We start from the raw sequence: 21,442 nt of genomic DNA on the forward strand, positions 1-21,442 counted from the left end.
CGGATTAGTCCAGTCTCTGTAATCCTCATCATGGGACCCTCAGATGAACAGATGGCAGATAAGACAAAATCAGCACTCTAATTCTTATCCACTAACTAAAAAAATGTAACCAAAGACGAGCTATAGCCGCTTTATGAACCATAATGAGTGAAAATGGTAGTGTATTTATTAGATAATGTTATTAAATGTAGGCATTTCTAACAGTACAATAATCAAAAGCCATTTTTAGATTTTATAGAAATAAATATTAAACCTATTTCCAGAACAGTTGGGACAGTTTGAAAAAATTTCAATAAAAAGGAAAATTCATTGATCTGCAAACAACAATAAACTATTTGGAATAGTACAAAGACAACATTCCATGTTTAGCTTTTAACAACACTCTGTCTTTGGCAAGTTCACTTTGAAAGCAATTTTTCTTTTTTGTATTTCAGCTGCTCAGTGGTTCAGGGCCTCATTTATTGTACTCCTTGCCTCATAATGCTCCTAATGTTTTCATCAGGTGACAGATCTGGATAGCAGGCAGGACAATTTAGCACCCAGACTCTTTTGCTACATAACCAGGCTGTTTTAATAAGCGTAAATTTGGTTTGGTATTGTTTTACTGAAATAAGCAAGATCTAGGATATAATCTGGGTCATAATCCAGACATAATCCAAGACCTGCTTATCTTTGCTGACTTGTCCCAACTTTGGGACATGGGTAATTGTCACTTGTCATGGTCATTGCTGCTGACATCAAATTTAAAAAATCTATGTATTTATTTTCAATGTTTATATGTGATCTTTGTGTTATTTATAATTTTAAAAAAAATCTCAAATTACTTGCAAATCATTTCATTTTTTCCAACTCATAGAAATGGAGTTGTACAGTACATGCGTATTTTATTAACAGACAATTGATAATATAATGTGTCTTATATTTATTTAAATAATAAAAATAGTTTAACATCATTTATTCTAATAAGAGATACTTCTTTCCCCTCACAAGTATATATATATATAAATACAAATAAATGAAAATACATGTCTTACTTTCTTATTTAATAATGTGCACATAGTCCGGATTAATATATTGATTTATTATTCGTTTTTTTTTTTTATGTAATTGGTTTGTTTCCTTTTGATTGTTTGGAGTCCAAAAAATAATGAATTGACAAACCCTGACATATGTCATTCAAAATGTAAACCACAGATTATAATAATTATAAACATTGAAAAATTAAATAATAAATATAGAAACATGCCGGCATGTGCAGTCAAGTATAATGGGAGGAGAACAAAATAAGCACAGTATTCAAGTGTAATGTATATGTGTACATATCTACCATTTTGAAAATTAAAATAAAATGAAATGTATGTGATTTTCATGTAGTCACAGTTTTTGGTTTGAACCGGAAGGTAATCTACCTAAATTTCCAAATAAAAAAATTCCGTCTGATTCTAATCATTTTTTTTCGTTTCAAAGAAAATTTCAAACATGCATCAACAGTTGAAAACAAAGCTCTGGAATTAAGAATTACCAGTACATGCAAATAGCATTCAATGGTTTGTATTTACAGGTGTCCCGCTCTTCTTGTCAGTTCATGGTTTGCAGCCACATTCTCCAGCCTGTAGTGTTGCATTCATGTGGGACTTCCTGGTGCACACCATGAATCCAACGGCACTTGAAAGCATGGCTAATGGCCTGTGTAATTCTTAGGGCAGGTTCACACAGTGATTCATCAACGGGAAAGAGATGCATGACCCACAACATGCAGGGCTAAGGTAAGGCATCCCCGTACGTTGTTTACTGGTAGTGCAGGAGTAAATTCACAGGTCAGGGCTGAACATGAAGTCCAGTGCTTGTCTCTCTGCTGCAGCCACGTTTGGATGCCAGAGGTCCACACTCAAAATGACTCGGGGTCCTGCATCTGGAGGCCCTTCAAAAATAAACATGACACGGTATGTGAACATGTGACAGACGTTTCATTTAGTCATGTGTTGGCAACGACACTGAGCAAAAACTGATCCAGAAATCTGATAGAAGTTCACCACTCGTGAGAAATTGTGATTTTTAGTGATTCACCAACCCCTGTGGGAGATGGTGTGAAGGAACGAGTCGTCAACCAGGAGGCAGTGTCCCTCTGACCAGCACTGAGGCTCCCCACCCACCACCAGCTCACACAGGGGTGGAGTCTGCAGACCTGCAAAAGTGAAGTTCGGTTTTTTTTTCTAAACTTAAGATACCAGGCAAAAAGTTACACTTTTCCCCGAATAAGAAGAACATGTGCTCTAGTCCTGTGTTTAAAACAGAGAGGATTAAAACCAGACGGATCATAGTACAAAATAGGCTAGAGGGAAATGGACCCCTCGACCCTGACCTACAAAGTATTGCATTATGTAATCATGATTTAATAATTGTTCTTTTTTTCCTTTTCTGCGCGTTAAAGTCTGGCAGCCATGTTAGGTGCATCAAAGTAGCACCAACGTGCCCCAAACTGTCACTCAATATTTTTCTTACAAGTGCATCTTCAACAGTTTAAAGTATTGTGAAGGCTTGTTTAAGTCTTACGGGCACAAACTGTAGCAAGTCAGCAACTTTACGACTGGAACATTCAGACAAATGCAGGTGAACCAATGGCTCTTTTACACACCGAGGTGACAACGGAGTCGGGTGTTGGTGGGTCCGTACGAACTCCCCAGTGCAGCTCCGGGCCCCAGCAGCCAAAATCCAGCAGATCCCAGCGAGTTGCTGCTTATAAATGTGCGCAGAGAGAGGAGGGTCTGGTAGGTCCGGGGACAGGACCGACAGTTTGCTGCCACAGAGACACCTGCACTGTACAAAGGAAACACTGCCTGGCCCTGAAAGACATAATGACTTTGACCAATATTGGATTAAATAGAAATCCTCTTAATCATGGGAGCAAAGAAGCAAAAAACTCTATTTTAACATAAGTTAGCATTGACAATAAAATGTTGTGGATGTGGATAATTTTATTTCCACTCGTTTTTATTTGTATTTTTTTATGGTCTTTCTGATTCTCATAGTGACCCTAAAAGATTCCATCGCGTACCTTTGGTCCCAGACACGTCCAGCCATGTTTTGAGTCTACGCCCCACTGGTAAACATACTTGAATTCGTCCAAGATTACGGGGTAATTTGCTTCCAAGACCTCAATGTCGTGTCGATGAGCGTCGCGTGGAAAGAAAGGAACACTCGGGACATCTGGTAGGAAGAACAGATGAGGCTTCTGTATAGCAGAGTGATCGTTCAGTTTGACCTAGTGTGAGAACAGTGAGAACCAAGTCATATAAGCCATATAAACATGATTTACTGCCAGTAGCAATCGCCTGCATGGAATAAACGTGTACCTGCTCACGGAGGCCTTTGTGAATGCGGCCCATGCCCACCCAACTGTAGCGCTTGGCATACTCTTGCAGTGCTGCGTACAGCTTCTTGGCTTCTGCAGATGCCTGAGCTGGGAACAAGGCATGACTCAGCACTGGGGTGAGGTAGCCCTGTCCCTGCTCCTCATCCTCCTCTGTTTCCATGGAAATAAAGGGAGTAATCTGATCACTCCGTGACAACTTGGACCGTGCACTGCACTTTGTGCCAGCGCAGATACCGCCACGGGACATTATTGACCGCCTTGAGCCTGACTTGAGCTTTCCAGCGTGCGCGTGCCCTGGAATTGGAAGGTCGGAGCCCATGCGATAGCAGTGCCACAGGAACAGGAGCAGGAGAGTCCACAGAAGCCCACTCAGTGAATGGACACCCAGCTCAACATATGGAGGCAAGGGCAGTGTGTTCATTGACCAGTGCATCATCTAAATGTTTGAGACTCTTAAAAAACTGAAATAGAAAGAGAGAGATTGTGGTGATGCATATATATGTGTAATATGGAAAAGGTGTGCAAAAATATTTGAGTAAAATTGGATTTTGTTTTTAGATTTGTCTCTTACAAAGCCAAAGTCATGTCCAGCTCGTCAGAGTCTTAAAGATCATAATTAGGAGGAGAGAGGCTCCGTTTGCCAAAAAGCCCTGTCTGACAGGAACAAATCAACTGCCCTGGTTTCAAACAGTCAACTCATTTTAACTCTAATCCTCTGCGGGGTCACAGGGGAGCTGCAGCCAATCCCAACCAAGCCTCAACTGCAAATTAGTGAAACATTTAAGGCAGGTTATCGGTTCATCGCAGAGCCACTGACCCCTGGGTTTAGTTGGCTCTCTGAGACTGACTTCATGGCGTTGCGTTGTGTGTCCTGATTTTGGATTCACTGATCCCTGAGCAAATTAGCTGTGGCTGGTGCGAAGGATTTCAAAAAAAAAAAAAAAAGTTACTATAACCTCTTATGAACTGCTGGCTTTGTTTCTTATACATTTTTAGTTCCTAGTAACTTTTTTAGTTTTCCTTAACAGCTCCAACTTTAATAGACATCTCTGGCTTGTATTGCTCCCTTTACTGTTGAAGATGTCTTCCGATCAGATATTAACTTGTGTGATAGGGTTAAAATCTATTTATAAACTCAAAATTAACACGCGGTGAGTTGCGCGTGCATGCACGTTGCATGTGGGCTGTGTATAAATTTCTCCCTGCGATTTTATGGGAGGTGGCGCAAAAAAACATAAAAAAAATTGTGCGGGTCTATGTGCGTGCGTGTGGATGTGTTTTAGGTGGGAGGGCTTTCCCCTAATAGGCTTAATCCAGCGAGTTTGCTTCGTGAATTACATGCCAAGGGATGACACAGCCCATCGGAACCATCCACAGGCTATTGCATGTTTTGGCATCATAAAGGTGTGAAGGTGTCCAATAAACTGTGGACATTCATTCATTCATTCATTCATTCACCAATTATTTTGTGTTTCTTATGCACCGACCCCCACAGCTCAGCTGGCTCACGTTTAACGTCCGCATTCCACGTTAGCGCCCGACAAGCACCCATCAACAGGAAACCGCGGCGCAAAAACCTTCGCCATGCACACGGTGTGGCACATGCAGCTCAGTAAATGAGGAAAAACATTCACTATTTACCCACTGCGCGCCGAATCTCACACGTGCCTGATTACCCTGGGACACCGTGCAGCGCTGTGCCGGACACACTTCAGCACCGTGTTGGTGGACAGCTCCTCCAGCGCCCACACACTTAATGTGGCGATCAACGCCGCCGCTGCCGCACTGGCGGCGCACGGACGCTAGAGGGCGCCTGAAGCTTCAACGCAAATGCCCTCACATCGTAGCCGAATGCGTCAACCACACGGGAACCAGCTAGAGACATCTCACCAGCACAAACCACTCTGTGTTCTCGGGGCCTAGAGCAACAGGACACAGTCCAAGAGAAGGAGCACGGGACGCAGCCTGGAGCACTAAGGTAAGCGGCAGGCGCCTGGCAGCGATGCTGAGCTGTTTGTCGGTCTCACGGTTATGATGATTGATGCCCAAAAATCGTCCTCCGCACAAAGAGGGCCGGGGCAGGTGCGAGTGATGCTGCCGCGAACAGCCCCATCATTTTGTTACACTGGCGTCTTCACCGAGGAAACGCCTCGAACAACAGCGGAGGTGCCTCGGGGACACGTTGCCATTAACGGGTTGATAACAGAAAGCGGTTTAGCGTGTGCCTGCGGTGAGGCTCGGATCCTTAGCTGATTTTTATTTTTTTATTATCATTTTTTTTAGAATAGCGCATTTTCGGGGATGTTTTGGGGGGAGAAGATGCAGAGGCACAGCGTAAATTGTTAACCTTACACCGTGGCTGATGTGCACCTGTCTCCTTTTTATTGTTTTCTTTCCCAGACGCGTAAAGCACCTAAATTGTCATTTACGCCACCGTATTGAATAAAGTGAATGGATTCATCCCCAGATTGGTGGAGCTGAGCATTTAACAGTATCACATCACAGTGATCCACTAATCCGAGTCATTGTGGCCTGTGTGATGTAAACATATGCTCAGTGCAGGAGTTGCGAGAGAATTTTTTAACGATATGACTAATAATTTGCTGTTCATTACTATTCCAGTTGGCGTGGGTAATTTCTACGGCTGCTGCAGTAATTATAAGCTACTAATATAAGCATGTACAGTACAGTAAAGAAAAAAAATCAGCATTTTCCTATTTTTTTTTCCTTTGTGACATAACTGTATAATAGTTTGTTAATCAACCTGTTCTCTTTAACCTCCCTAGTTTCATCCAAAGCCATGGGGTTCACACACCTTGCTGTGATGTCTGTCACCATGATCCACCTAGTTTCAGGTAACTCTGTGTTTGTGTGTGTGTGTGTGTATGTGTGTTTGCGCGTGTTCCCTAAAGCATGCACATTTTTTTATCCCACCACAATCCTGGACTAATATAGACTTTACTAAAATCAAAGCTATCATTTCTGAGCATCTTACCTGTCGGGTCCACTTAACTGGATTTTGTTTTATTTGCTTTTTTATTTATGCAAATTACAAAGCAATAATTCTGGTTATTTCAGGTATGAGTTTTATGAATCCTGAGGCTGAAACACCACCAACATCGACCCCAGACTCCTACCCTCTGGGTGACTTGATTCATGCTGCCCTGCAGAGTAAGGAATACCTTGGACAGGCTTCTGCAGGCACAGGTACAGCATGACAAACCTTCCTGGATACTATGATGCATCATGTTGGTGACTGAACTGAACTGAAGCGTTGGTCTCTGCAGGTACTACCACCAACCCAACACAGGCTGTGCCAGGCCTTGGGCAGACCGAGTCCGCAGCGACAGCCATATCACCAGGGCTGCTCACCACGGCTTTAAGTTCCTCCTCTGCAGCCAGCCAGATGGGATTGAGGAATACCATGTCCTCGCTCCCCATAGAGGAGGAGACGACCACCACTCTGATCACCACAACCACCATAACCACAATGCACATGCCAGGTACTTCCATTGCGATCTGGTTAGTCTCAAATCATTTCACAGGTGGAGAATCGTTATTGTCATCATTGAGAACATAAACAAATTGAACATACGTCACCATTAAATTCTTTCTCTGCATGTAATCCATCCCCTTAGGGGGAGCGGTGGGCAGCCACGGGTGGGGGGATGATCCCAATAAGCTAGCGCTGAGCATCTCACTCAGGGTCATACCTGGTGGGTAGGCTGGGATTTGACCCTGTAGACTTCTGCACCCCACCCTGCTGGTCTGCTCGCTGAGCTTCTGGGCCGCCATGAAGCGGACTTAAAAATGTGTGTCTTTGGAGTTGCTCGGATTTCAGGCGCGCCAGCAGCTGCGACACGTTTTCGACCACATGACGTTGGTTCTGTGTCACAATTTTGGAGATTTTCCCTTTCAGTTTGTGTTGGAAGAAACGAAAACACGCCAGTGTTTGCAGGTAACATAAAACAATCTCACACTGGACAATGGGAGTTGTCGTGTAAAAAAAAAAAGATGCTAGTGTTGTTAATATTTTAGATAATTTTCTCAGTTTCACATGACCAGTCTTTGTTGACATAAAGCTAGTTTTTAAGGTAGCTATGAGCCAACATAGCTACCTGATAATAATGGGAAGTGACATTCAATAACATGTTCTATATACAGTATCGATTTAATGTTTGTTCAGCTCACTGCTGACATGGTTTGCTCTTTGGTATCAATATGAAAAGTGGACACATGTTTGTGGTGGCTCTGGAACTGGAACTAAGTATAACATGCTTTTTTTTATGTCTGCATTTCAGGGTTTTTTTTTGTTCTTTTGTTTTTTGAGGAAAGTTTTGGGGAAGCACAGACAAATTATCTTCACCACCACAGACCAGTGATGAAGATGATGACGTCCACTCCTGCTTTCCTGTTTGATGTTATGAGATCCATCAATAACCTGTTTTATAAGGATGCATGCATGTTTACCGCACTCCAAAAACATACACATAAATTTTATCCAGGAATTCAGAGTAGTAAATTGGTTAGAATTGGTCCTTAACCATTAAATCTATTTCAATCACATAGAGGCAGATGTGATGAGATAAAGAGCAGCAGGTGACACTGAGCTACTGTGAAACAGGGTGTACAAGGAGGGTTTGGACTCACATCTCAAAGTTTGTCGCCCACACTATGTGAACTGTCGCACGTTCTCTCCTCTTTGTTCACACGGACACATGTGAAGGTGCACATCCAGAAGAGTCTTGACAATGAAAACCACATATGCTCGCTGACTTTTAGTTTAGCACAAATATTCAGCGGCTATAAAAGTATCTCATTTCCAGAACCAAGTGAACCCTTAAATATCAACAGAAGCACGGTTATTGTCTTAATCATAAGAAGAGAAGGATTAATTTGACAAATTGGTGTGAGTCAGTCAATTCATTATGAGCAGAATATTAATAGAGGTTGGTGAAGAGCATAGAAGCATCCTGTATGATGTCAGAAATGCACTTAAGTGAGACACAGCGTTTCCTTTGGCTTAGATGCCTGTGCTGCTCTCAGTGATTATAGATGAGAGCTATTCATTGTCAGCTACAAATGAAAATTAATAAAATTAGATTTTGCAGAAGGGGGTGGGGGGGTGGGGGGTGGGGGTCAGCTGATGTACACCAGATGTGGAAATAGAAATGTCACTCGTGATGAATGATCAGTGAAGTGTGTGTGAGCGAGAGTGTGTGTCACACTCACACTCACCTGCTTCCTCTGGGGTTTAACTGTGTCTCTTTATTTCCAACCCTCTGTCGAAAACAACAAATTATGTTTTAGGGGGTATTGTGTTGACAAAATCTGCCAAGAAATATGTACTTCCACTTCAGTTTTAAACAAAAAAGACGCAGTTAATTACCTTTACACCTGCTGTTTCTTTATCTACACATTTACATTACAGAGGTGGGAGTAGTGAAGATCGTGTCATCTTACTAAGCAGATTTGCATATTTCACAAAATGTCAAATCATTCTTTTAACTTGTGTTTTTTTTTTAACAAAGCTTCAACTCAATAATATACATTGCTTGCCAAGAGACAACAACAATTTAAAACTTTTGAGGTGCCACTTTGAGCTCAGCATTTGAGGTGATGTGCAGGGTACCCCGGTCATGTGCATCGATGTCCCCCTGCAACATCACTGATGCTGGTTTATTAACTTTGTAAGGTTAATAACTTCAGATAAGAACTCAAATTGCCCCTCTCCGCTTTAGCACGAAGAAATTTAGTTTCCTTGATTTCCAAAAAGAATGTCTCTTTGGAAACTTTGGAAACTAAGTCATCAGACAACAGGACAGTTTAGCACTTTTTAAATGTGCTGGGCTAAGGGATGGTTTCTCGATCTTGTTCATATATGACTGTGTCTTAGCCCAGTAGAGTTTTAACTTTTATTTGTGAATGAAGCCAAAGGTCACAACCATTCAATATTGTTTTTTGTCCTTTTCCCATTTGTTAAGAGATTTCTCTAGATTCTCTGGATTTTCCAAAGAGAAATGTTATTCTCAAGGTGTTGAAAACGCATATTAACTTTAACTGATCCATCCTTACTTTTGAAAGTCTCAGCTTCTCACGGATGCTCTTTTTATCCCCAATCACGACACTGACCTGTTGCCAATTAACCTCAACAGTTGTGAGATGTTCCAGTAGGTGATGTTTTTGCCATTACACGTTTTTTTCCAGTCTTTTGTTGCCCGTCACAACTTTTTTGAGTGTTGAGTCTTGCTGACATCAAACTCAAAACGAGCAGGTATTTTTATAATCAAAAAATAGTAATTTCTCAGTTTTAAGGTTTGATATAAATCTACTATTTACAGTTGAAAAATACATTTCAAAATATTTGCATTGTACACGGCGTCCCAGCTTTTCTGGAAAAGGGGGTTGTACTTCATTGAATTTAGTTGTACGGTGGTGGAAGAAGTACTTTCTTTAGAGCATTTACTAAATTAAAAGTAGCTGTGGTGTCAAGAGTCAAACAGAAGACTTATCAACATAGTTAAATTCAGCATTTATCAGTTCGATTAATATCAGATTGGCAGGATACAGAGACCCCTTTGCTCCCCTTTGTGTGTGAGAAGCAAGACAGAGAAACACCTGCTCTGTCCTCCGGGCCGTTGATTCAGCAGCTTGCCATCCAACTTCTCCCCAAATCCCTCACTCTGACTCTCTCCTGACCCTAGCAACAGTTTGCAGGGATTTTTATCTCCCTTCCTCACATAAACACCATATCCTTTTTTTCACTGGTTTTTGCCAAAGAATTCCTATCATGTTTTGCCCTCTATTAAATGTTTTGTGAACCGCTCAATTCTGGGACATAAGCCCAGTCACAGTGACCCTTTTCCTTTCTGTCTATATTTAGAAAGGTTCTTATTGGATTATAATTATGGGTGCGTTAATATGTTCGTCAATTTAACGTTGAGTTGGTAACAAAGCACTTTATGTGCTGCTTTGATGACCCAAATAAACAGCAGCAACAGTGTGGCGACAGCAGGCATAGGGCCAATCCACAATGTGGTCCAGCAAACTCTCTTCAAGCACTTTGTCCCAAAAGAATTTAGATATGAAATATGGGTTAAAATAAGAACAATTGTTTCTCTCTTAGTTTGGAAATGAGAAAGTTATTAATTAAAACAAATTCATCTAAGAATAACATGTCTTGACAATAAAGTCCAAACGTCCTGCAGTTTGGTGGTTTAAAATTTGTTTTGCTTGCACCCGTTTCATTGTCCATTCAAATTCCAACAACAACCGAGGAAGCAATTACAGTTTGTCAGCTGCCATTAAACAGCTTTCACTAGGATAACAACTTTAAATAACAACTTTATGCACATGTTTGTATGTGTTCTCTTACATTAGTCGAAGAGATTTTCCTGGAGCTGAGTGATAGTTTTTATCTTCATTGATTTGTGGATCATTTCCACAGTCAGTTGTGTGTCATTGGTTTTCTACTCTCGTTATCTTGCTGTCATTGGTACCTGCACCTTTTAACAATGACATGCTTGTAAGCGTACAGTTGTACAGGAAAGGTGTGTTAAAGGGTGCACACAAAGATTATTTCCTTTAAAGTAAAAAAAAAAAAAGAAAAACATTATTAATAGTTTGTTTTTATGCATTCCTCAAAGAGTAAATGCCCCGTCTTTGCAATTCATGTGTGGCCCATCTGCATCCTTTAATTTGAAAGAAGCTTCCCGTGTAATAATTTAATCCCAAGTACACATGCCTTAATTAATGCAGAACCTTGAATACATTTTGTGCACCCAGCACCATGTTTGCTTCTGCCCTATATTCTTCATAATTACTTTTATGCAGTTTAGTAGATCAGCAAGAGTGTTGGAGGCTTCCAGACACTTAGAGAAGACAGAGTTCACACGGTTGGATTAAAGATCTCAGGACATTGTAATGTCTGTCTCATCTTCATGTCACTTAAAGTTTCTAACGGCCATATCCCATGAATCCTCATCAAAAAAGTACGAGGTTTCTGGGATGTCTTTCAGGGAAACGAGTGTCTGCGTATTGGCTAGTCTTTGCATCGATCCCATAAATTCCTACAAATGTTTCTGTTTTAAATACCATTCGGGTATAAAGAAATCAATCATTTTTCATCACAGCAGAAACTACAAGAAGCCCTTGAGCAAAGTAAACTATTGTATATGAATCTGAGTCATGCTGTTGCTATGAAAACCTGCTGAAGCCTCCCTGTCTGAAGTGAATTCAAAATCATATGATGTATTTCTCCACACACGGTTTAATGTTCTTTTTCTTTTTTCCTCACAGTACAATGCAACGCAACTTTGTCAGCGATGGAGGATGTCGTTGAGTCGCCAGATCCTGCATCATCATCCTCATCTTTTGCCCCTCTGGAGTGCACTTACAGCATTACTGTGTATTCCGGCTATGGTGTGGAAATTCAGGTATTGGGCACCACAAGTCCACGACATATGTTCAGACAATCATTTCAAATACATTTATGCCATCCACCATAGTGTAAATATAAATAATGGCATTTTGGTAATAGCCTATAATATTTAAAAAAAAATAACAACCATGTAATATCCATACCAATACCTACTGTAGATATATCGATTTCATATACCAAGCTGATACCTTGCTATCATTTTGGAAATAATCATCATTTTACTTTATTATTTTATAAGCATAACCCTGCTACATCATTAACACAGTAATATTTATTATTGTTATTATTGAGATATTACCCCCTGGTTGATATTACCCATATATGACCTTGTCATTTCTAAAGGGCCTAACCCTGCTATTATGGAGCTGTAAAATTTAATCTGAATAATTTGGCCATTGTGTTGTTGCAGTAAAAGGAATGTGCAGTACCAAACCACGACTTGAGAGGATTTATGGGCTTGTTGGGCCTGTGACATAACACATAATTAAACTTATTAGATATCTGTGAAAACAGATGTAAAGATATATTTGCAGCCTGATGCAGAATTCCTCCTTTCCCTTCAGGTGAGGAAGGTTAACCTCTCTAAGGAAGAGTCTCTGACAATCATGGGTCATGGAGGTACTGGACCAGAGCTTTTAGCCAATGAGACCCTGATGAGAGAGGGTCAGGTGATCCGCAGTACAACCAATCAGGTCTACATTCACTATCGCAGTCTCCGACAGACTAACCACGGCATGTTCCGCCTCCACTATCAAGGTAAATGGACTTGAAAAAATAAATATATGTATGTATATATTTTTTATTTTTGGTTGGTTTTTATTTTGTAGATTATTTGAATCCAAACCATTCCTTTTAAGAACTAGGGAACAGGCAGGACAGCAGCTGTCTGAAACAATGTCTACAGCTTTTCCTAACAACTAAAGACTGCACCAGATGTGCCTACTTGTTTGTTAAATAGCAAAGCACTGAATTACTGTAGGGGTTATTGTCTATTGTGAATTTATAAATGATAAATACAAACCCAGTTTCCTCTAGGGATCTAGAGATAGTAGAAATCCAGAACAAAGAAGGTTAGATTACAGCAGGTTGAAGGAAAGCTGAATGGTTACACTGCTGTATCAACATTTATCTTTCCTTTAAAAAAAAAAAAAAACAGACATTTCTTTTCCACTCTGTCTCTTGAACATCTACAGCCTTTCTGCTGTCCTGCCCATTCCCTCTGTCTCCTGAGGGTGGCGGCGTGACAGTGACGGACATCCATCCCGGAGGTCAGGCACACTTCCACTGTGATCCAGGTTTCCAGGTTCGTGGCCATGAGGTGGCCACATGTATCAACACAACGCAACCCCACTGGAGCACTGCCGAGCCTCAATGTGTCCGTGAGTAAACTGAACTAAATGCAACATTTACACCTGCTTCCCTCCGGTAGGAGAATTGTTAGTGCATGCTGAATAATTATACGTGAGATGTTATTTTTCCTTAGCTGTGTCTTGTGGAGGGTGGGTTCGTAATGCAACAGTGGGACGGATACTGTCCCCACCCCCTCCATCCGTCAGCAACCACAGTAATGGAAACAACCTGAGCTGCCACTGGTTAATAGAAGCCAAAGAGGGACACAGACTCCACCTGCACTTTGAGAGGATTGCACTGGATGAAGATGATGATAAGTACGTTTGTGTTTCCACTAGTTTATGCATCCTAGATCCTCTTTTCTGCCTCTTCAAAAGGTTTTTAAACATGTTGTAATAAAAACAAGAAATCTTTACAAAGTAAAGAGAATTTCAAAATCAGAATGAGTCTTTACTTTGTTTTATTGTTTTGGCTTCTTTCAGTTTAAAGTTGCACTTATGTAAAACTTGCAGATTCGCAATAGACAGAATTAAAAACACATTTTCAGCCATTCAACCTTTTTTTTCTAATGACCCTTGCTACTACACTACCCATGATGCAACCCTACAGTATTGGCTTGGTAGACGCACTCAGTTCTTACTTCTTTTACAACTACTATCCATCATCATTTCCATAATTGCAAATTATTTTATATATTAAAATGTGAAGTAAACCTTTACAATCAAATTCTGCCTTAAAGCTAAAGCTATTTAATGTTTTTCTAATTATAAATATGCTCCAAAACATGTTATTCTATGGAGAAGTGTTGTTGACAACTTCTATTGAGTCAGACTTGCAGAACAGCAAAAAGTTTTTTTTGTTTTTTTTTTTAACAAGGCTGCTCTTTTAACTGATTTTTGTTTGATTAGTTGGTTTGGCATCATTCGTATTTATTGATACATGATAATGACTAATAGTTGAAGAGCTGTGGATAGCGTGGTGGTGTGTAGGAGCTGGTGGAAGGAGTAGTAGAGCAGGTGGAGAGAGCTGGGCAGTGGAGATTGACGTAGAGTCTCATTCTAAAACTTTCATTTAAGCTTTACAAGCAAACAAAACGGCTTCAGTAACTTGGATCAAAGTGGTTTTATTCTGCACCAGTTGCCAGACTTGTTGATGCTGATGCACCTTCAATCTGCTATTAATTCACATTCACACATTTTCTATTGTGAAACTGATCATCAATTTTTTCTCATGCCTTAATCTTTGTGGTTTGCTTCTCTTAGGTTAATTGTGCGCAGTGGAAACAGTTCCCTGTCTCCACCTCTCTTTGACTCAGACATGGATGATGTCCCAGAACGTGGGTTGCTTAGTGAGAGCTCCACGCTGTACCTGGAGCTCACAGCTGATTCTTCCTCCATCCCTCTGCTTCTGGCACTGCGATACGAGGGTGAGCGAAGAGAATTCAGACACTCCGCCGTTTTTTCATCTTCAGCGAAACAAAAAGCAGCATCAGAGCTCCCCATCTCTCTGACCTCATTATTGTATAATATTTAATTGTCTTTGCTTGAAAACAAGGTGAATGTGACATCAGAATCCACCAATTGAATTCAAAAGCTTTAGAGGTGAGGTGTCATTTGTTACAGGTTACTTTAATCACAGTGAAGCTTTTGAAAGTTGACCTTTACAATCTTGATAATTTCAGTAAATAGGGAAGATAATTGATATCTTATATGTTAGATCTTTAGTGGGAATGGGCTTTGATATGCTTCAGGCCTCTAGAAAAAAAGGCTTTCTCCTCATTAGTGTGTTGAGGGGTTTAAGTGAGCCATAATGAGCCTCAGAAGTACTTACAGCCTGCCCATGCTTCGGTCGGGTTTATTTTAGGCTTTGATGATGCTCGCTGCTTAAGCTTTTAGCGCCTTACACCTAGACTTTTTCTTGCCATGGGAGCTTGTGGAGAGAGAGAGATTCTGGGTCATTCCAAGTGAAAAGCTACAGCGCTGCCACTTCAGCTGAATGGGAATGGAAGTTGAAATTTGTCAAGAAGGGGAACAGCTACTGTAATACCAAACAAATCTAGCGAATAGGGGAATCAATCTCTGTATACAGCACATGCACAGCCTGTGTCTGTATCCTTTTTCTGTATCTTTTTTTTTGTTTAGCTTTTGATGACGAGCACTGCTGGGAGCCCTACATGCCCCATGGAAATTTCAGCAGCAGCGACATCACATATCAGCTGGGCACTACTGTCACCTTCACCTGCAGTCCAGGCTTCGTCATGGAACAGGGCTCGGGGACAATCGAGTGCATTGATCCCAGTAACCCTCACTGGAATGACAGCGAACCTGTGTGCAAAGGTAAGTTTGCCGGATTTAGCCTTTTGCTGTATTGCAAATACGGCAATGTGACAACCCTTTATTCTAGCAGAACAACATCTCAGCTTTTATTTCCAGGTATTTACATCTGGATCTTATACACGACTTAGAAGATAGCACCTTTTGTTTGAACCCACCCATAAAATAGATTAAATGCTCTATAGGCTTTAAGTCTAGAACCTTCCACGTCTTGCCCCTGATGAACTGTGTTTTGGGTCATTATCTTGCTGCATGAGGAAGGAGCTCCCAGTCTGTTTGGTTGCATCTTTCTTCAAATTTGCAGACAAAATTTGTTTGTAGACTTCTGAGTCTAGAACTAAAAGCTGAAATGTTGATCTCTTGTGTCATATTCATCTTTTGATGTCAAACCGAAATTACTTCAGTCTACAACAAAAATAAAGGAATAGGCCTGACTGTTCCAATACTTTTGACGGAGTGTAAATACTGCCACTAATTCATATTTCCAAAGGTGGATTTTTGTAAGTTTTTTGTTCATGGGCTCCAGCGCAGTAGGATGTTGTGATATAAAGACTACAGCCACTTTAGGGACTGTGTCATCTGCTGATCTGTTGCCATGCTGTTAAAGATGAGAGCAGAAGAGCAACAGTGGCAGATATAAAACCGGCAGACACTTTGCACCAGATCATGAAACAGCAGAAGACACAGGTGCTATAATTTCAACTGAGCGTTAAAGTGACAGAAAGACATTGTGAAAGTCATCTGATGAGTGATATTGTTTGCCCGGCTCCTAAAGAATATGGAGCTGTAACCGGACTGCTCTGGATGGAGAAGTTTGAGATTTCATGGTCGTCATAAAGTCTGACATAAAGTCTTTCCCTTTGCTTAGTCCTGGTGGTTTTAGTCTCTTCACCTCATTACGTTTCTGAGAACCGTCGTGGATTCACTGCACTACCACACTTAGCTACGTGTCTGTGTGGCTTCGAAGTCTCACGCCTCGATTGAAAAACAGGAATCAGATGTACATTCAGGCACATCCTCCAAACATGGTCAAATACCTAGATGTGCTCTCACAGTGGAAACTGTGGGCTGGCATTTAAATAGAAGTGCTGCATTTGGCTGCCATCCCAACTGTTCACACCCAGAGTTGTCATCACCCTACTGACACACTTCCCTGGCTGTTTGTATTGTGTATCTCTTCAGGCCACATGCTTTAGTGTCAGTTGACGAGTAATAGGAAAAAGTGTCATTCTTCACATTCATTAGCGTATCTGCTTATAGATTCTAGATTTCTAATTACAGCTGTGTAATTAATGAAGGTTTTACAGCATTCATCACTTATGACACCACAGCCGTTTTGTACATCTTTAAGCCCTCTCTGGAATTGTTATTACCTCTCCTTGACCTCTCTTTATTCGTTTCCTTTCATCCATTAATAATGAATTGTTTTTCCTGTTGCTTTTCTGTTTCCACTTATGTTGTTGTTTCATCACCACTCTTTTTTTTTTTCATTCACCCAGTCTCTCAGACCTCACCTCAGTTTCTCTCCTCTCTTCTGTTCTGTAAGCTCTATGTGGAGGAGAGCTGACTGAGCCCTCGGGTACCATCCTGTCTCCTGATTGGCCCCAGAGCTATTCCAAAGGCCAAGACTGTGTGTGGCAAATCCATGGTAATGAGGAGAAACGCATTGAAGTGGAGGTCCAAATGTGAGTACCGCTGATTTATGTTGCTGGCATAAAAATGCATTTCGTATGTTTGTCACCTTAGTGAACAACCACATGTTGAGCTTAGCAACAACAGTATCACTACACATAAAGTATTAATCATATTACATTACAAATGCCCCTTCTAATTTTGTAATAATTTCTGTTATGCTCCAATTTCACCAAGCCCAAGAGGAGAAGTGGGAGGATTTTTAATAATTCTTTGTCGTTCTGAGCTGGATGCCAACAAAGCCAGTCACTAAGCCCTGTGTAGTGAAAAGTTAGATCTGCAGTATGTAAATTGTAGCTGATAGAATTTGGAAATAGGAAGGAAAGATAATATCATGCTCTAGTTTTATGTAATCTCCTACCTCTCCTGCCTGTCATGTGGGTGGACTCCCTGAATTAAAAACAGAATCTCTAGCTTCCTTCTTTTAATTCTTGTCTTTCCTTCTTGAAGCCTAAATATTCGGCAGACTGATGTGCTGACCATTTTTGATGGACGTGATCTCATCTCTCATGTGATTGGACAATACTTGGGGTCCAGAGAGCGTTTCCGGGTTGTGTCAGGGGGCTCAGAGGTCACCATTCAGTTTCAGAGTGATCCAGATGATTCAAGTTTTAGCCTCAGTCAGGGCTTCATCATTCATTATCGTGGTAAGTACACTCCTCAATTATTCTACTTCATTAAAATAATTTAAAAAATACATTGTTTTATTCATTACTTTATGCCTTTCTTCTTTTTTTTTTTTGTGCAGAGGTTGAGCCAAATGACACCTGCCCTACCCTCCCTCAAATTGAGTTTGGCTGGATCAGCTCGTCCCACACCTCCCCTGTAAGAGGCAGTGTGCTGACATATCAGTGTCAACCAGGATATGACATCAGTGGCTCTGACATCATCACCTGCCAGTGGGACCTGTCCTGGAGCAGCAGTCCACCTACCTGTGTTAAAGGTGACACCAAACCAACTCCAACTACTCAGTCACCATGCAGACATGGGCATGCTCCCCTCATCTAACTCCCAGCAACAAAGCAAATCATTTCCTTTATTGCAGCTTAACTAAAGGAGCCAATTAAACACTGTCCAACTTGTCGTCCACAGTCCAGCAGTGTCCTGACCCGGGAGAGGTGGTAAATGGAGCCCGCTCTGTGCGTCCTGAAGCAGGTTTTGCCGTTGGAACAGTCGTCCGTTTCTCTTGTAATCAGGGTTACCAACTAGAAGGTCCCGGTCAAATCTCGTGCCATGGACGAGACACTGGGACCCCGAAATGGAGTGATCGGAGCCCAAAGTGTGTCTGTAAGTCCCTTTCATTGTACTCTGCTGAAGCAATGCTGCACATTTAGGAAGTAAGTGAAAATACACTTTCCTCTGTGTGTCTTTGTGCGCCCTGAACAGTAAAATATGACCCATGTCCAAACCCTGGCGTCCCCGACAATGGTTACCAAACCTTGTACAAGCACAGCTATCAGGCCGGAGAGACTCTGCGTTTCTTCTGTTATGAAGGCTACGAACTTATCGGTGAGGTGATTATCAGCTGTGTTCCTGGTCACCCATCTCAGTGGAACAGCCCGCCACCCTTTTGCAAAGGTAAAGGTTGTGATTGTCGTACTTAAGCTGAGTGAATCTCATTTGCTGTGTGGTTATATGAATATATTAACATTTTATTTTTTAGTTTCTTGGTTATCAAAGTATTGTGTTCTTACTTGTTGTTATCTAAGTAAAATAATATAAAACAAGTGTAAAAATGCCTTCAGATCCTGAAGTTGCATTTAGAATTTCCAGGTATAGTTAATATTATATTGTATTACTCTCCCTTGTGTTTTTTATTCACACAGTGGCATATGAGGAGCTCTTGGATGATCACAAATTAGAAGGTGACTTCTTCTTCTTTTTCTTTTTCCTATCTGTAAAACCAAAGTAAAATATTTCAAAGCAGGTCATGCGGGATTGGAATTCCTTAGTTTTGCACCATCTAGTGGCGCTAGTAAGAACAAAGCTATAGTAAACTTATTTCTGTACGGTACAAGGATACAGGGAGAACAGTTTTTCAGTTTTCAGTTTTTTATATATTGTACAATAAGCCCTGGGCAAGAAACATACTGAGCTGTCTGCTTCTCAGGGAAAAAAGACATTTGATGCTATAGCAAAAGCCCCTTTTTCTGAGCACATCTTTGCACCCATTTTTTACAGTGTCCCAATCATTTGAGCCGTCCCATCAGATCCTGAGTGAAAACATTGCTTTGGCAATTATTCTGCCAATCATCCTGGTCATCCTCCTGATCGGAGGAATTTACATGTACTATACAAAGTAAGTTCCCCATTTCTTCAAAAACGAATCTCTCTATCTATCGCGTTCCCTCATCTCTGCGTTGAAAATAACACTATCATTTTCTGACACAGCATATGCAGATTAGAATGGAAGCCGCTCTTCTGGAAGTCTCTTTCTCACACACACTCCTACAGTCCCATCACGGTTGAGTCCGATTTCAACAACCCTCTTTATGAGGCAGGGGTAAGTATGGGGCTTATACTGTAAACAATTTTTCTCGTACATTTTGTAAAAAATCCTGACAATACAATATTATAAAGCTATATTTTTATGTATAGTTATTTTATATAAAGACTAATATATTGACATGTTTCTGTTTTCATAACTTAAATGAACGTTTTCTTTAAAAATATTTTGTCCTTTCAGAGTCCTAACTGATTTATTAACTAATTGATTTCTTACTTTTACTACAGGATACACGGGAGTATGAAGTATCCATTTAAAGAAAAACACATTCCTGGTGAGAATTAAAAACCAGATTAAATGCTATTGGAAGACAAATGTGTTAATATTATAAGGCCTCAATATCCCTTAATTGTTCATTTTTAATTATAATTTCATTTTGCCATCAGTAAGTCTCTGGTTTATCAATTGTGCAAGTGCTTTATTTTGATTTGTTGCACTAGTCGTGGTCTGCCAAACATGGGTCCTTCTTCACGGTCCGGCTTTCTGTATAATTAGGACTGGTGCCTTATGAAGGGTATGAAACTGACAACAAAGGGAAAAAAATAACAATATAGAAGGCATAAAAAGAGGCTGCTGGTGATGAGGCAAAAAGGAAATGATTTATTTAGAAGGCCAATACATTAGAAACCTTGGCAATACCTTATTTGTAACAATCAAAAGTTACAATCATGAGCATACAATACACTCTGAATGTTTTTTCTTTCCCTTTTACAATGGATCATGTTGCGTTTTACCAAGTATTGCAGTACAGGGGAAGAACATTTTAATTTCTATCATGTGAAAACGTTTGAGATCAGCAGTCGTTTTCTCTTTCTCATTTTGTATCTGTGTAACATGCACACACTCATACACAAATTGAATGTAAATATCTGACTTAATATTGATTGAGGTTGGTATATATACTTACTTATATATAAGCCTCATATATACACTTATACATGGTGGGGGGAGGTTATATATTTTCATTATATATGTATAATGAAAATTCAGTGCCAAAATATATTGTTGAATAATTTAATGTCCCTAAGTGTTCCATCTGTTGTTGCAGTAGTGTTTACAAGGGCAGTGTTTATTTTATTCTTTGCCGTTTCTGGAGTGCCTCGCCACCCGAGTGTCACATGACACATAAGAAAAGGTGAGGACATGAATGTCATTATGCTTAGAGCATGCACTGATTGTAAATTATATTGCTTCTGCTCAATCTTGCCATTATCATTATAGTTATTGACAGTTATCATTGTTATCCGATTTGATGTTGTATGCACTATGTTGATGAAAAATTACAAACTTGGCTGCTTGCTGTGATGCATTATGTATTTATTTAAAAACGATTGTTTGAACGGTGAATGTGGTCTCATTCACTATGCCAAATGAAGGATCTTGGAGACTGTTGCTTTGTAGACTTACTTCTTCTATTCTCATCAGTAGCATTCCTTTGCTTCATATATGAATACAATCTTTTGAAGGCAGTAAATTAATTGCTGAACTGGAAATAAAGTCTCTGTTAAATGGTGTCAAACTTGTAGAAGTGAGCTGTATCATTTATTAGATTATGCATACACAAAAAATACATCATAAGTATATAGCATGTATATCTCATCTAATGCTAATTTCACAATAGGAAAGTAATTGGTAATTCATGATTTAAAATTACTTATTGATTATATTTGGTATAAAGAGTTTGCATCTGCATGGTAAGCTAATTCAGATCTGCCAGATGAATGTGGTACAATATTTCCTTCTGATTT

The 21,442-nt window shown here is 40.3% G+C and overlaps 2 protein-coding genes across 7 annotated transcripts; one reads left to right on the forward strand and one right to left on the reverse strand.

Annotated features, from left to right (window-relative positions):
* Positions 1-1,066: 1,066 nt before the first annotated feature.
* asphd1 (aspartate beta-hydroxylase domain containing 1) lies at positions 1,067-5,154 on the reverse strand. Of its 6 annotated transcripts, none has more exons than XR_010910883.1 (6): positions 5,015-5,154; positions 3,354-3,834; positions 3,056-3,262; positions 2,636-2,859; positions 2,072-2,185; positions 1,067-1,921 (listed from the first exon to the last, which is right to left on the reverse strand). XR_010910883.1 is itself a non-coding variant. In XM_067478042.1 (6 exons), exons 2-6 carry the CDS (start codon positions 3,807-3,809, stop codon positions 1,812-1,814), a joined length of 1,095 nt encoding a protein of 364 aa, XP_067334143.1. In that variant the 5' UTR covers positions 3,810-3,834; positions 5,015-5,154; the 3' UTR covers positions 1,067-1,811. The 6 variants fall into 6 exon arrangements, 5 of the variants coding, with proteins under 5 accessions (XP_067334143.1, XP_067334144.1, XP_067334147.1 ...); XM_067478042.1 differs by having other exon boundaries at positions 2,636-2,843; XM_067478043.1 differs by having other exon boundaries at positions 2,636-2,843; positions 3,354-3,825; positions 5,015-5,105.
* A 57-nt stretch (positions 5,155-5,211) lies between these two features.
* On the forward strand, positions 5,212-21,213 carry sez6l2 (seizure related 6 homolog (mouse)-like 2). The gene is made up of 19 exons (XM_067478041.1): positions 5,212-5,351; positions 6,160-6,228; positions 6,452-6,580; positions 6,661-6,876; positions 11,672-11,808; positions 12,377-12,569; positions 13,007-13,192; positions 13,297-13,480; positions 14,426-14,589; positions 15,305-15,499; positions 17,043-17,181; positions 17,639-17,835; positions 17,937-18,131; positions 18,281-18,475; positions 18,575-18,766; positions 19,015-19,053; positions 19,370-19,487; positions 19,580-19,691; positions 19,922-21,213. Exons 2-19 carry the CDS (start codon positions 6,174-6,176, stop codon positions 19,949-19,951), a joined length of 2,676 nt encoding a protein of 891 aa, XP_067334142.1. The 5' UTR covers positions 5,212-5,351; positions 6,160-6,173; the 3' UTR covers positions 19,952-21,213.
* The last annotated feature ends 229 nt before the right edge of the window (positions 21,214-21,442 follow it).

The sequence above is a fragment of the Channa argus genome, chromosome 15, assembly GCF_033026475.1.
Source record: "Channa argus isolate prfri chromosome 15, Channa argus male v1.0, whole genome shotgun sequence".
Lineage (NCBI taxonomy): Eukaryota > Metazoa > Chordata > Actinopteri > Anabantiformes > Channidae > Channa > Channa argus.